Here is a 15,620-nt window from a genome sequence, read left to right as displayed (position 1 = left end):
GGGGCCCAGGAAGCTGCTGGGCTCAAAAGCTGAATGCTGTGAGAAGGCGGGCAGCTGTCTGCAGCTGGAGCTAGTCTGAGGCCCCAGAAATCTCCAGAAGCACAGGGATGCCAAAGGGTTTTCTGCCAACAGTTCCAAAAACTCATGTCCCTGCCACATCACTTGAACATCTGCACAAGAACAGGTTACCAAGAAAACTGAAAACAACAACAACTGCACTAAGCAGATCTGAGACCCCACCTCCGACCTTGGAAGAGCCCAGGGGGAAGCAGGGGCTGTCTGCTGCCATCCTGAGTCCTGAGAACAGAGCACAGGCCCAGCCCAGAGCTGGGGACACTCAAGGAAAGAAGAGTCAGTGTCGCCCAAGAACTCAGCCTTCAGTTCAACTTCCTGAGCCCCCTACCTGAAGCCCCAGCAGCCAGCCACCCTGTGGGTCCTGACAGCCCCAGCAGGCTTGGGATGAGCTGAGATGGGCACAGTCCTCCTGGATTGGAGGGGAATGCAGGAGGCGAGCCCCGCAGACAGACCACTCGCCGCCAGGGCCAAGGGCTCCAGTCAGACCTCAGTTGGTCCCGTGGCATGACCCTCACATTGCTGAGTCAGACAGCGTGGCTTCCCGGGTGGCTCATGTACTCACTGACTCATTCAGAAATTTACCAAGAGCCCAGAGAGCCCCACTCGGGATCAGGGGCGTCAGGAAAATGAACAAGTGCGAGTCCAAAGGATCAAATGCTCCGAACCAGCACTGCTGGAGGCCAGCGGGGCACAGTGGGGACTCTAATCTGGCCTCACTGGGTCTGGGAAGGTTTCTCGTGGCCTCCAAGTTGAGGCCTGCCACGTTAGGACAGTTAGATAGAGGTGAGGGCCAGGCAAAGGGAGGAGCTTATGCGAAGGCAGGAGGCAGGAGGCGGACGTGTGAGAAGAGCTCCAGCTCCGGGAGGTTCCAGGAAAGGCGGGCAGGTGAGGCCATGAGGCACCTGGGCTCAGGGGTCCTCAGGAGACTTGATGGCCCGGGTTTACCCATGTGGCACCTTCTGATTTGCTGATGGAGCATTCTGGATGCTGTGTGTGCAACAGACTGGAGGAAAGCAAAAGTCGGACATGGCCTGGCCGGGGTAGGGCCATCCATAACCCACAGGGGACATGGCTGTGTGGCCACTCAGATGAGACCGGACAACAGGGCCAGGTAGGCAGGGGTGTGAGGTGAGGGAGCGGGAAGGTGGGAGCTCCCCCTCCTGGCCACATACAAAATAGCAACCGCCTGGAAATCCTGCAACTGGCCTCTGGGGCCCACTGAGCTGCGAAGCAGCAGACAACCCGCGTGCTGGGGAGATGTGAGCAGATTTGGGGTGCAATTTGGGGCCGTACCCATGAGAGACCAAGTGGAAGCATCTGAATGAACGTCAGGGAAGTCAACCTGCACCTAGGAGAGTGGAGATTCCACAGGCGGTGCCCAGAGGCCGGGGAAAAGACCCTGGGAGGTGGGCCAAGAGCAAGGGAGACAGAAGGAGCGGCCAGAGCTCAGGACAGTCCTGCCAGAGTGAGGACTGAGCATGGCCACAGGGCAGGATACGTCTTGTTCAACATGCAGTCACCAAGCAGGCTGCCCAACTCTAGGCTAGTGCCTCTTCTTGCTGGCTGTGTGGCTCTGGATAAGTCACTTAGCCTGTCTGTGTCTGCCGTCCCTCACCTGTGAAGGGGTGTTATAAAGAGCAAATGGTAAGAACACCAGTTCATAGACTAGCGCTTGGCCACAGTGCGCACTACATCAACGGTAGGTAGTCCAGCTGTCTCAGGGACAGTGTCAGAGGCGAGGTGGAGGAGGAAGACACCATGTGGGGCACATGAGTGGGTGGCAGCAGGTGCAGATGCCTCCTTCGAGAGGTCTGGTCGGGCAAAGCTGGAGAGGCGGGCGGGCTGGCTCAGAGGAAGGCAAGCCACCTGCCAAGGTGACAATGCAGGAAGGACAGAGAGAGAAGCCACGAGTTGGGGGCTGGGAAACCTCCCCCTGGTCCACCCTCCCTGTATTCCAGCACTGTCCCCCAACAGGCAGGGGCCCTGACTCTCCTTTGTCCCTCCCCAGATGAAGCCCCTCAGACCCAAACTAAGCTGTTTCCCAATGTGGACTTTTGGACCCAGACCAAACCCAGGGCCCGAGGGGTCCCAGGAACAGGACGTGGCTCTTCACTAAGGCAGACCCCAACATGCCAGGCTGGCCACCCAGGCTACCGAGGTTTGGGGGTGACTAGCTGCCCAAGGCCATGGTGGGAAGCAATAGAGCAGGTATGTGCTCAGCAGCACCCCCATCTCTGAGCCCAGCCCCTGAACCCCTGACGCAGGTTGGGGCCAGGAGGGTGAGCTGAGAACTGGCTTTTCTAGCAAACACCAGAGGACCTTGATGCTTCTGGTCCTGGTCCACTGTTTGGGACCCTGCTCTTGGTGGCTCCATTGCCAAGCCCCTCTGGTTCCTGCTACCCTTCTGCCCACACTGAATAATAGTACTGGGCTTAGTAGTACTTAGGACCAGAGACACCCTAGACTCACCTCTGGAAGCAGTCTAGGGGTCCCCCCACAAACGGTAGGGAAAGGAAAAGAAGCCCATGTTGGTAGGGGACCCAGATGTAGCCACAGGCTCAGAGTCCCAAGCCCTGGCCTCAGGCACTGCTAGTCCCACCCCTCATCCTTCCTGCAGGGCTGGACCCTGAAGGTGCTTTTTTTTTTTTTTTTTTAAGTATCATTTCTTTTCCTTTTTTTATTGTCAATGGACCTTTATTTTTACTTATTTATATGCAGTGCGAAAATTGAACCCAGGGCCTCACACATGCCCGGCAAGTGCTCTACCGCTGAGCCCCAGCCCCAGCCCCAGCCCCAGCCCCACTGAAGGTTCGATGGTGGAGGATCCAAGGTGAAGGAATGAAGGTCCGTGAAGGAGTTGAGGCACACGGTGGACAGTGAGAAACGGAAGCAGCCAGGTCCAAAGGAAGACAAGTCCCTATGTTCCAGAAAGTTCTGCGTCTTGCTTCCTGTTCCCCAGAGGCCCAGGGAAATTCCGTGGTCTGGAAACTCCCTGGGACAGAGCAAGGCAGAATCCTAGGACACAGAGGAGGTCCAGTGCCTCATTTTCCTACCAGAGAGAAAGAGTCACCAAGAAAAATGGGGACACGTGACCCCCCAAGTCCTCTTCTCCACCCCACCAAGGGGGGCCTGCTGCCAGCTCACTGGCTCCCACCCCAGTGGGTGAAGTTCTCTTCTAGATGCTGCCACACAAACCTTTTTTAAATGCAAAACCGTCTAATATACCAAGGGGGAGAGGAGCTTATGAAATGTAAATCAAATTTCTCTTTGCAAGGCAGACCCACCATCCACTGCCTCCAACATCCTGAATGTTCTATTAGAAATCAAATCCAGAGCCTTTGCCAATCATTTCTCTTTTTAAAAAAATATTTATTTATTAGCTTTTAGGTGGACACAATATCTTTATTTAACTTTTACGTGGTGCCGAGGATCGAACCCAGTGCCTCACGCATGCCAGGTGAGCGTGCTACCACTTGAGCCACATCCCCAGCCCAGTTTGCCAATAATTTCTACTTATATCGAGTATCTCAAAACCATGCCAGACCAACCCTCTAGAGACAAAAGTGGATCCGGGGACAAGGAGGGACCAACTGGCATAAAATCAAACCCAAGAACAAAGGGAAGGACAAGGGAGGACAGTAAGTAAACAAACACATCAACTCAAGGGGACAGAGTCAGAACCAAGAGGAGACATTGTCCCCTAAGTCACTGGGCCCAGGCCTCCCCCAGTCCCTGGGGAGGCAGACTTATAAGGTAACTCCAAACACACTGCAGAGGCCACGCCGCTCTGGTTTTTAGTGCTCTATTTTCCCAGGTGATCTGTTATTCTTTAGGTCAATGACTTCTTTCTTTTTTCTTTTTTGATGACTTCTTTATTTTTTATAATAATCTGCCCTAAGGAATACTGAATCTCATGGTCTTTAGGCTTTTATTCCCTAAAAGCATGGAAGCTGTATCTCAATTGACTTATTTCTAATGAGTCTTTTTGCCTTGAAGTCTTTTCCTTAGAACACCGTTGTTCAGTATGAGTTGGGATTTTTTTTCCCTATCTTTTCCTATCCCTGTACATTCTTATGTGTGTGATTTTTGGGAAATAATTGAGTTAGAATTTTTTAAATTAAACCTGAAGATTTTATCTTTTGTTAATTTACACCATTTACGTTTATTTTGCTGGTAAATTTTCTTTCTGCCATCTTATTTTGTGCTTTTCATTATAGTGCTTTTTCTTTGCCCCACCCCATCTTTTCTGTCTTGTACTAAACCAACCAAGCTCTACATTCCAAAGCTATTCTTCCAGTTGTTACCCTTTCATTTTGAACTATATAAAACTCAAAATGAACCAAGGTAACCCTATCTCTAGCCTCCCAATAGCACAAAGCCCTTAGTATTCTTTAATTCCACCTCTCACTATTCTCGGCTGTAACTGTCCACTATTGTAGTGAGCTTGGTTTCTCAATGGTTTAGATTCACTACAAGTTTACCAGTTTCTCTGTTCACCACCATCCTCTGGGCTCAATTCTTGTCTTCCTTAAAGGATATTCTTTAGTGATTTTTTTGGGTGGGTGTATGGGAATGATTTTTTAAAAAAACTTTGAAAATGTATTTCTCTTACTTCTTAATACCAGTTAAGCTCAATAATTTTTTCAGCATTTAAAAGATTCCATGATTTTTTGACTCCTATTGAAAGTTTCTGCTTAAAGATCCTTCCTCTTTAAGTACATACCTGTAAATTTACTTTAGTGAACTTTGTTCACGTTTGGCAGTTTGACTCCTGAGAGCCTAGGTATGGATCCTTTATCTGATTTGAGATTCCTTTGGACTCTCCTGCTTCTGAGGATGAAGCAATCAGTGCTGGAAGGTCATTAGTCATACTTCTTCATTCCCTCTCTTAGGAGGGGGGGATTGGAGATTGAACCCACAGGCACTTTACCACTGAGCTACAGCCCCAGGCCCTTCTATTTTGAGGCAGGGTCTCACTAAGTGGCCGAGGCTGGTCTTGAACTTGAAGTCCTCCAGCCTCAACCTCCCAAATAGCTGGGATTTCAGGTGTGTACCACCACGCCCAGGTCAATCATGTATGCTCAACCTGTTATCTGAAGTTCTTAGGATTTTTACACCCATTGCTGCATGTGGTTCGTTTCCTTGTTTTATAATTTAGGATCATAGGCCCCATCTGTGGGAATCAAATGTAGCAGTGTTGGGACTAAGTACTGACCAATTTTAATTTATTTTCTGAGTTCTTGGATTATAAATCTGTGAAAGGTACAGCCTGAAATTTTTTAATTTTTGAATCCAGGAAGATTAAAACACTTATTCTTTTTAATATTTATTTTTTAGGTGTAGTTGGACACAATATCTTTATTTATTCATTTTTATGTGGTGCCAAGGATCAAACCCAGGGTCTTGCCCGTGCTAGGTGACTACTCTACTGCTGAGCCACAACCCCAGCCCAAAACTCTTACTCTTGGTTCATTCATTTGTGTATTTGGTCAACAAACATTTTTTGGGGGAAAAAAATACCTGAACCCTCTACTTTGTGCCATGAGGTTACTGTCCAGTTCCCACTAAGCTGGTTCCTGGCTTTTTGGGGAAGTTCTAGCCCCAAACCCTCCCTTTTGTAGGTCAACCCTTGCACATTCAAGCCTTGTTAGCCCCTCACCCTTCAATTTCCCCAAGAGGCTAACCACCACTTGCAGGGTACTCTGATAGGCTTCCAGGGTCACTTGTGTCCTGCATCTGGAACCCCCCCCCCCGCCCCCCAGCAAGCCATCACCCACTTAACTTTCTGTTACTGATCATTGAAGCAAGGGGGTTCTCAGGCCATCTTGGTCTCTTGTCTGTAGAGCTCAGCCCAAGGTGAGTGTGGTTACTGAGCCTTCCAATAGCAATGGTCAGCTAGTAGGTGTAAAAATGTTCTAATGTGACACTCCCCCTCTCGGGGAGTACAAGGAGGCAACGCTGATGTGTCCTCTTTCTCTGGTGCCCAAATCGAAACCAGGAGATACTTGGATTCTCATCAGAACCCAAGCCATGCAACCCTCTGCTTCAAAACTGCAGCCCCTCACCAATGAGCCCCAATCCTCCATGACACGCAGAAACCACCAGGCAGCTGTTCAGGCAGATGACATGATAAACTCATGACCTTGCTTTATGAGTTGATTTCCCCCCCAGTATCAGGGGGGAAACCCCAGGGCTTCACCGTTAGGCAAATGTTAGACAAATGCTTTACCCCTGAGATATACCCCCAGCCCAGGCAGTGCCTGGCAGACAGAGGGATAAGTTTCATGGGCCTGCTCTTAGCAGCCAGGCTCAACACTGAGCATGAGCAGGGCCCTAATTGTTCACATGCAATGAAATGTAACCCTTAGGTAAGCAAGTCTGGAGTTGACAAATCAGAAAACACAACACATCCAGTTAAAACTGGGCAGGGTGCCTTTTCCAGAAGTAGGGTCAAGGCACTGGTATTTTAAAAGCTCCCAGGAAACCCAGCATACCCAAAGCTGAAAAGATAGCAGGCCACCCACAGTGAGGCTGCCCTAGCACTTAAGACCCTCCTGAAGCACAACCGACCCACACTTCTTCTGTGGGTCTGCCCTCAACCTAACTTTCCAAGTCCGGGACATTCATCAAGCACCTTTGGGTACAAAGGCAAAACCCTCTACTGTGTAACTCTGAGTTCACCTTATCCAAGGCGGAGTTACCACCCCAAACACTTCAGCTCCCACAGGATTACTTCATCATTTGCCAGTCACTCATCCTTCAAAGCTGTGCTGAGGTGTAGAAATGGACAAAAACTTGTCCCCTCCCTTAACCTCAGAAAGCAGGAACAGCAGACCCCAAGACTCATCACACCAGTGGCCCCACTGCAGAGAACTGTCACCCTCTCCACTAGGCCAATCCCACCTAGTGCCACCGGCTCAGCATTCTGTGCTGCCCCTTTGCAAATCTGGCTCCACATCACTGCCACCTTCTAACACTTCAGACCTACTTACCTGGTTTTTCCTCTTCAAGAGTAACACTCCAGAGCGAGGAATTCCTCCTGGCTCTTGGCCCCATCTCCAGGCCGAGGACAGTACATGACAAGGCGGCTTTGTAGCAGAATGAGCAGCTGGAGACCCAGGGGTGCAGCATGCAAGGACTGGTTAGCTTGGGGACAGACAGGAGTTGTGAGTTCTAAAAGGCTTTAGGAAGGCAGGTGGGACTGTCAGGAAAAGGATTTTACAGACAGGTACAGACCAGAAACCCCATAGGTCAGCTGGGTGAGGGGGAGGCGCTCAGCCCCATGTTTTGAGATGGGAATGAATGCAGGGGCCCAGGAGAGGCTAGCCCATCGCTGTCAGAAAGCGAAACTCAGTTCTGTTCCCAAATCCCACCTGCAGTGCAGCTGCTGCTGCTTCTGGGCCTCCTAGGTACCCTGCGCCAGAATGAGCACAAGGGAAATACCTCCCCCAGAACAGATGAAAAGCAAACAGATTTGCAAGCCTTTATGAAAAATGCTTTTTCTTCCTCAACTAAAATGTAAATTTTGCCAATCAAGGAACTGACATAAGAACAGTTTCATTTCAATCATTTAACACTTGGTGCAGTATTCAGCGTTAGTCAACAATGAAATGCTTCATGCTGAGAGTTTCCCTTTAAACAGATTAGGAAACAATCTGAGTTGAGAGAAATGAATTCCCACATTACTGAGCTGATGGGAGGTAGAATCCTAAAATCACTTCCCAACTTACATCTGGCAATGCAAGGCAAAGGGTTCATTTTAGTGTCACACAAAGGTAAGGACAATATAACCCGAATTTATTAACTTTAACCAACAATAATTTAAGATACAAGAGTCCCATATTATAGGAATTCAAAGACTATACAATAAAAGGAAACTGACAAATGGTCAGCTAATACACAACCCAATCAGTTAACAAACAGAGCCAAAGATCAATACAAGTCATGCACCATCTTCTGTGTAACACCTTGGGTTTTTTTATTCCAAAGGTAGATTGATCTAAACTGGCTGTTAACTATACCTCTACCTGAAATTACCTGTTAAAGAATTCACCAGGTGATGCTTATATTTAGGCATACGTTAGAATAGCTAGAACAATGTCTTTAAGATAATACTGGGTGATTTTTTTTCCCCCCAAAACAAATAAAACCTAAATAGACATAGAGTAAAACATATTTTCTAATTACAGAGACAAGTAAAAATGATCAAGTCTCAACAGTACCTACTTACGAAGTTAGAAATAAACACAACATCTAGCAGAGCCAATTTCAGTTCTGGTTTCACCACTATTAATAGGAAAGCTGAGACAGGTCACTTTGCCTAAGGATGATCTGAAAAGTCATAATAGCATTTTAAATCCAAAGACCTTTAAGTCTTTTCACACCAAGTAGAAATTGAGGAAAGTACAATCTGAGAAACAATGATACTGTTCCTCACATGTCACTGGGTCACTAGCAGTCACCCAAATCACACCTCAATTCCCAGTGACTTAAGTTAGAAGCTGCTTGCCCTGAAACACATCATTCTTCAGTTGAGCAAGACATGCTGACACCCTACCTGGGGTCCAGAGTAAAATACACAAATCATCTTCTACTGGCACCAGCTGACTATCTACATACACACAGGACTGACTTAAAAATCTATTGAATTCTTCAGTTCATTAAAGAAAACAAAATCTAAATTACATGCTTAGTCAACAGAAGTTTAACTTTAGCTCAGTGAATTTTGAATTGGCCATTAGTGGTAAGTACAACACTTTGCATTTGTTGTAGAAACCAAACAAATCAGGCTTTCCCCTTGACAATACAATGTTCATTTGTGTGTAAAGTGCCAGTTTTATTTACAAACTAGTTAAGTAAACTTTAAAGTTTTCTTTGTAGCAGTGAGACAGACATCTGAACTGTCTGGTGGTTGGTAAATGTTCAATCCTGCTGGGGCAGGCTTGCTTGAGGGTTCCTCACTTTGAAGCCGGATCGTCATCATTAGTGCTGTGAAGCTGGACAGCCTGCTTGCCAAAGCCAACAAGGATTCTGAGGTAGCTACACGGTTTTTTAGATGCCATTAATGAACATATGGACAATGGTGTAGCTGGTGGATTCATTTTAGCTGATTTGGGGGGATGGCAGGTAAGGGGGGGGGGGGAAATCAGCCAAATAAAAGCATATCTTCTGTTCATTTAAAAGTCAGCATCCAAGGTAAAAGAATTATCTGTTGGATTCGACATCACTCCCATCCTCTGATACTCGCCTACTCTCTTCTCAAAGAAGTTAGTCTTCCCTTCTAGTGAAATATTCTCCATAAAGTCAAATGGATTTTCTACTTTGAAAACCTGAAAAATTTCACATCAAGACATAAGTACCAAAAAAAAAAAAAAAAAAAAAAAAAAGACCCTAAGTACAAAACTCCAATTTCAAAAGAAGCCGAAGACTACAAACAATGCTTTACCTTGTTAAAGCCCAGCTCCAGCATAAGCCTATCTGCCACAAATTCAATGTACTGCTTCATCAAAGTGCAATTCATCCCAATTAGCTTCACAGGCAAGGCTTCTGTGAGGAACTCCTAGAGACCAAAAACAATTTGAGTATCCCGAGGCATGAAGATATCCTCAAGCAAGCACCAGTGACCCTCACCTAGCACCCACCTGTTCTATCCTGACAGCATTGATGATTATTTCTTTTACTCTCTGCTCTGATGGTTTGTGCAGCAGGTGTTTGAACATCAGGCAGGCAAAGTCACAGTGTAAACCCTAGAAGAAAGTTGAAAGTTCGAAATCATGATAAAGTCAGAATTCTATTGTTAACATGGAATATGAATTGCTTCATTCCTTCCTATATCCTCATACAACTTGCCTGGCCACACTGAGACTGTGGACTGTCAAGGGGACAACGAACTGTCCACTCTGCTGATGTCAATGAGGCAGACCTCAGCCCCACCCAAGGCTCTCAGAGCTGCCCCCTAGGTAACAGGCCAGGCCTTTTCCTCACTGCCCTGTGGCGTCCAAAAAGGAGTGAAACTTTGCACAAGTATTCTTTTCACAGCCATGGGCTCTATAATTTTGCCTCTATCCCCAGAGGGACAGGGCAGTTAGCTTTTAGATGCTCAAGAACTAAGGATGCAATTTCAAGTGAAACAAATCTGCAAATCTGAGTGCATTAAACCCAATAAGCTCCAGTTTATCTTCCTACAAGGGAAGATCAGCTGTTCGATCTGCCCATTGGGCTCCAGAAATGGGAGGGTTCATGCTCCTTGCCCTTCTGATGCGATTTAAACCACAGTCTGAGCATCTTCACCTTCCTTTCCTCAGTTTAATCCAAGTGCCTATAAAGGCAAGCTGGAGCCAAGTGGATTACTGCATCAGGAAGCTTACCAAACTTTGAAATATAGTAGGCTCCATGAACCCAACTACCATGTACACGATAATGCACCAATAAAAGAAAAAGAAAAAAAAATACACGTACAGAATCTCAGAATACCAAACAAAATACTCCCCAAAATCCCATCAAGTACTCTTAGTTTTGTGCTCTTATACATATAATAGGTATGTGCATAGGAATGTATTATACTGAAGATGAGTAAAATATGGAGTAGTCAAAGCACTTCATTCTTTTCTGAGTATGTATGCAGCTCAACTCTTAAATGTGGAGGTGATGCCATTTGATAACCTGGGACCTGACCTTCAGTGAACACAAGGGTGGGCCTAAGAGTTGCAGATATTTGGGGTGCCACTTTAGCCAGTTTGATTTAGACTCACCTCATCTCTGCTAATAAGTTCATTGGAAAATGTGAGGCCAGGCATCAGTCCTCGTTTCTTGAGCCAGAATATTGATGCAAAAGAACCAGAAAAGAAGATTCCCTCCACAGCAGCAAAGGCTACAACACGTTCTCCTGTTGAAGAGTTAATATCAAAATGTTCTTTGTGAGCAACTGTTGGTATTCACAGGAGGCCAACAGCCCGGTAAAAAAAAAAGCTCAGGTTTAACTAGGACCAAGGGCTTCCTTACCATAGGTAGCCTCTTTGTCCCCAATCCAACGCAAAGCCCAATCGGCTTTCTTCTTCACACAAGGCATTGTTTCAATGGCATTGAAGAGAAATTCCCTGTAGGTATAGTAATACATCATGAGCAATGATGGTGAAGAACTGACCCCAAACTTCTAAACAAGAGCACTGGGTTAAAGGTCAAATGTAAGGGTTTACCAATTCTCTCCCCCAAAGGAAGGACTCAAAAAAATTTTTTTTTTCCTTTTTACTGGTCAGCTTTTCCCTCCAGACTTAAATGAACCCAGGCCCTCATGTGGTATAAGCAATCTGAGTTCTACTCCCAGTCCTTTCACAGATTTTACTGAAGATGCCCAGGATGGCCTAGAACTTTCAATCCACTGGCTTCAGCCTTCTACATAGCTGGAATTCCAGGCATTCACCACTAGACCTGGCTCTCCAGAACTTATGGGCTTCATCATTTCAAATCAACAGCCCCTACCTTCTTTAAATTTAAAGAACCATAAAATCTTAACTGCTATGCTGACTACTATCCCACTAAATGGACAGTCCTATCAAAGACCACACTGGGTACATTAGCTGGGCCAATTGCCAACTATATAGTTAAACCAAGAAGGTATCCTTACCACCACCTCTCTGCCTCCCATTTATTCTGGGGTCCACTTGGGAGTACAGTGACATCCCTGCCCCTCCTTCCCAGATGACCTTGTTATCTGAGGCCAGTCATCAGCACCAAGCCAGCTTCATTCTCCTTGCATCTCAATGTCCACTTCCACTCAAAACCTCAGCCCGCCTCTCTCTTGCTTTTGAGGATTAACCACCAGACCTCCCTGACCATACTTACCCCTTTGGGTAACTTACCCAATCATGGCCCTATTGTTACCTTTCCTATTTCTATCTATAAACATGTCCAAATCTCTTTACTCCCCAAGAGTTTCTTCAAACAACCCATTGCTGATGTCCTCTTCTTTTCAATCTCCAAAACATAAATGGACCTTAAGCTACCTTTATTTTTCTATGATCCCCTAATACAAACTAATTTCAGCCCAACTGTCCTCCCTGTGCCTAAATTAATCTTATGGTCAATGCTATTTATATTATATGTCTAGATATTAATTTTCTGTACTATATTACAAACTTCCTAAGAGGTAAGTAATCTTTATCCTCCCTCATCACCCTGTCCCAACCCTATAATAAATTTGCCAAACCTCAATGTTAGTTTTTCACTCAACCTCTAGGACATTTTTCAAAAGAAAACATTAGATTTTTACATAGTGTACTTCCAACTCTAAAAAAGAAGGACCCTCAAAACATTAATTGGCTAATTAAGTGAATTTAGGCCCCTTATTCAGAGCAAACATGACCATGGGTGCTAGAAGTTTATGACAATCTGCTTAGTCATTCTAGAAACATTTTTATCCCTTTGAAAAAACTTGAAGTTATTAAGGGAATCCAAAACATCCTGGCATACCATTTGAATACCCACCTTTCTTTGGGGTCTTTAATGTAAGTGTCAATAAGGAGACTATACATTTCAGAATGTATGTTTTCCATGGCAATTTGGAAGCCATAGAAACAGCGTGCTTCTGTAATTTGAACTTCTTGGCTAAATCGCTCCACCTAGTGGTAAAACACATCAAAAGTTTGAGGAAAAAGGTTGGCGGGAAGTCAGTCAATGGATACTAGCAGCATCAGTCAATTCTTTGTATCTTTAAAAGGTTTGCTTCTTTCAAATTGTCACAATTCTGTGATAAGCAAAACATTTTATATGGTATGCTCAATTTGTAGACCAAGAAAGGAAACAGATAACTCCTATTTTATAGGATTTCTATGAACAGTAATTATTGATTCATTCCTTACTAAATCATTTCAAGAAAGACTGATGCAGGGAACAATGGCACATGCCTATAATCTCAGCAGCAAAGAAAACTGAGGCAAGAGAATCACAAGTTCAAAGCCAGCCTCAGCAATTTAATAGAGGCGCCAACTCAAAAAAAAAAAAAAAAAAAAGATCTATGCAACCCAAATGTTAAAACAGCAAGCCACAAAAAGGAGAGAACAAATGTGGCGTCTACAGGGAATACATGTATTATTGCCACTTATAATGGAAGGGGGGGGGATACCATAAACTGCAAAGTGTTGCAAAACAGGAAATGCCATGTAATATAAGTTCTAGCTTGTACATGCTTATACGCTCACTGTATGGAAAAAAAAAAAAATCAAGATGAGAAAAGCACACTAGTTCTAACTTAAATCTTTAAAAGTGAAGACTTTTTCACACTCACCAAATTCTCATTTACTATGCCATCACTTGCTGCAAAGAAAGCCAGAACGTGGGATATAAAATATCGTTCCTCAGGCTTCAGGGATTCCCAGTGCTGAATGTCCTTGGAAAGATCCACCTGACATTTGGAAGTTCACAACAGTTAGTATTAAGGAAAAGATTCAAGTGTGCAAGAGCTCACAAATACATACTCTAAATTTCTTTTAAGTCCACTACACCATTTGATCACTAAACTCTTCACGTCCGGATTCCCTTTGCCAGTGAGTGCATCTAGCATCCTCAGTGGAATGTAGTGCATGTCAAACCAGTTATAAGTGTCCTGTAGGGGTCTTTTAGGGTCAAAGCAGTGGCCAGTTCCTGAATGTGATTACCTCCTCTGCTGTCCAAAAGGAAGCCTCAGCTTTCTTATACATCTGCCAGATATCATGGTATTCGATAGGAAAGATGACAAAGCGGCGGGGGTTCTCTCTCAGTAGTGGTTCATCCTCTACGCTGGGGGCAGGTACTTTAGTTTTCTGTTGGGAAAAATTGGTAAAAAAAAAAAAAAAAAAAAAAAGTGTTGAGCGGACCACATGAAATTGCCATTTCCTCTGGTCAAATTATCGGGAATTTCATGTGGCTCAATGCATAACCATTAGCTGTCACTTTGCTTTCCATTTGCACAGGAGGACCACAGGACCCATGGGGGCACTTTGGCGGGAAAGGGCCGCGGGGAGGGGAGCAGGCCCCACAGCTGAGGAGACAATGCTGCTTTGGCGCCAAGCGCGGGCTCCTGGGGACGCCCCCTGTCGGCGGCGCCACTGGCCCCGGGAGAGCTCGGACCCTTCTCGCACCCCACGCCGGCCACTCACCGGCTCCTCGGGATCCTGGAAGATCCTCCTCGCGGTCTTGCTGGCCAGGACGCGGGTCGCGTTGAGGGCCGGGGGCTGCGGGGAGACGCACGTGAGCGACGGCGGGAGCCCCCAACCCTCCCCGCCCGCCGCCGACCGGCTCTGGCGGCCACTCACCGTGTTCTCCTTGTCGGCCAGGCTGAGCCTCTTCAGCGGCGAGAGCTGCAGCTGCTGCTGGTCTGCGATGGTGGCGAGTGGGGTGCGGACTGAGAGCATGGTGGTGGCGGTGGCAGACGTGGAGACGGTAGTGACCGAAGTGGCTAAGCAGGACCCCGAACACTAGCGGCGCTGCCAGCCCTGGCTCTTTAAATCCCCCGCCGGACTGCGCGCGCAGGGGGCAGGGCCCGGAGCTGGGCTCTTCCCATTGGAAGAGCCCGGCCCCGCCCCGCCCCCGCGGCGCGCGGGAGATTCAAGCGCCGAGCGGGAGTGCTCACCTCGCCCCGAGCTCTGCACCGCCGGCCGGGCGGGGACGCCGGGGCCCTTCCCTCGCGAGCTGCTAGCACAAAGACCGCAGCCCGGGGCGTGTCGGCGGCCGTGGCGCGCGCGGGCTCTTGCTGGACCGGAACCGTTTGGGATTGCGAGAGGCGTCGCGATTGGAGCCCGCCAGGAGCGCGAGGGGACTACCACCCCGCAGCCCCACCTCTCAGCAAACGTCTCCGAACCTGCCTGCCGCGGGCTCAGGGCTTTGCAAAGGAGGTCGGTGCACACACGCCTGAAAAATGCTCCCGGCTGCGGCAGAAGCGTGGCCACGACCATTTAGACTTGAGTCCCTGGGGTGGGGGTGCGAAGGTGCTGGGATCCGACAAATGATCTGGGGTTCGGCGATGATCCGGCAGCCTAACAGCCGCTGAACCCCGCAGCTCCAGTTGGCGTGACCTGATTTCTTAAGGACTCGCTATCCGCATTGGTAAATGGGATTAATAAAGTGAGAATGGTGCTAAATGAGATCCTTCCTGTAAAATGGGCAGTCCTTTGTACACCTTCAAACTAACCAAATAACTAAATGACAGAGCGAGGCTCTTGGTGCAGTCCCCTTTCCTTTCTCCAGTCAGACCACTGTCCCCTGAGTCGCACTTCTTTAAAAACTACAAACTGGGCAAAAATTCCAGAAAGTTCAGAGAATGATTAAAGAACTAGAAATTCAATTATGACTCACTAGGCATCACATAGGCCGAAGAGAGTTTGAAAACTCCCGCGGGTGAGGGTGGAGGCAGGAACTCACTAACAGTTTTAATTTGCTACTTGACTTTCTGATTTGCCAGAGATGTTTTGCCCTCCAAAGGGCAAAAATGCCTGAAATAAGTGAAGAAAAAGAAACGTTAACACCCAGGAAAGAAATAATTAACCTGAGAAAGCTCCAGAAACTGCAAACAC

General features: G+C 47.0%; 1 protein-coding gene and 1 long non-coding RNA gene across 5 annotated transcripts in view; both read right to left on the bottom strand.

Moving 5' to 3' along the window:
• Positions 1-7,534, bottom strand: part of LOC124090589 (uncharacterized) — a 49,101-nt gene extending 41,567 nt beyond the window's left edge. For 3 of the 4 annotated variants that reach the window (XR_009226538.1, XR_009226537.1, XR_006851145.2), the window contains exon 1: positions 7,068-7,505. This is a non-coding gene — a long non-coding RNA (uncharacterized LOC124090589). Of the gene's footprint in view, positions 1-7,067 lie in introns of all 4 variants that reach the window. The other variant, XR_009226539.1, reaches the window with a different exon arrangement.
• A 317-nt stretch (positions 7,535-7,851) lies between these two features.
• Rrm2 (ribonucleotide reductase regulatory subunit M2) lies at positions 7,852-14,538 on the bottom strand. Its single transcript, XM_046441251.2, has 10 exons — positions 14,364-14,538; positions 14,208-14,282; positions 13,728-13,871; positions 13,358-13,474; positions 12,559-12,692; positions 11,077-11,171; positions 10,827-10,960; positions 9,717-9,821; positions 9,521-9,634; positions 7,852-9,404 (listed from the first exon to the last, which is right to left on the bottom strand). The coding sequence occupies exons 1-10, from the start codon at positions 14,460-14,462 to the stop codon at positions 9,252-9,254; spliced, it is 1,170 nt and encodes a 389-aa protein (XP_046297207.1). The 5' UTR covers positions 14,463-14,538; the 3' UTR covers positions 7,852-9,251.
• Between the last annotated feature and the right edge of the window lie 1,082 nt (positions 14,539-15,620).

The sequence above is a fragment of the Marmota monax genome, unplaced genomic scaffold (assembly GCF_021218885.2).
Source record: "Marmota monax isolate L192 unplaced genomic scaffold, Marmota_monax_Labrador192_F-V1.1 WCK01_AAM20220418_F8-fsc00010, whole genome shotgun sequence".
Lineage (NCBI taxonomy): Eukaryota > Metazoa > Chordata > Mammalia > Rodentia > Sciuridae > Marmota > Marmota monax.
The sequence above is the reverse complement of the archived record's forward strand: the minus strand, read 5'-3'. Positions and strand labels throughout refer to the sequence as shown.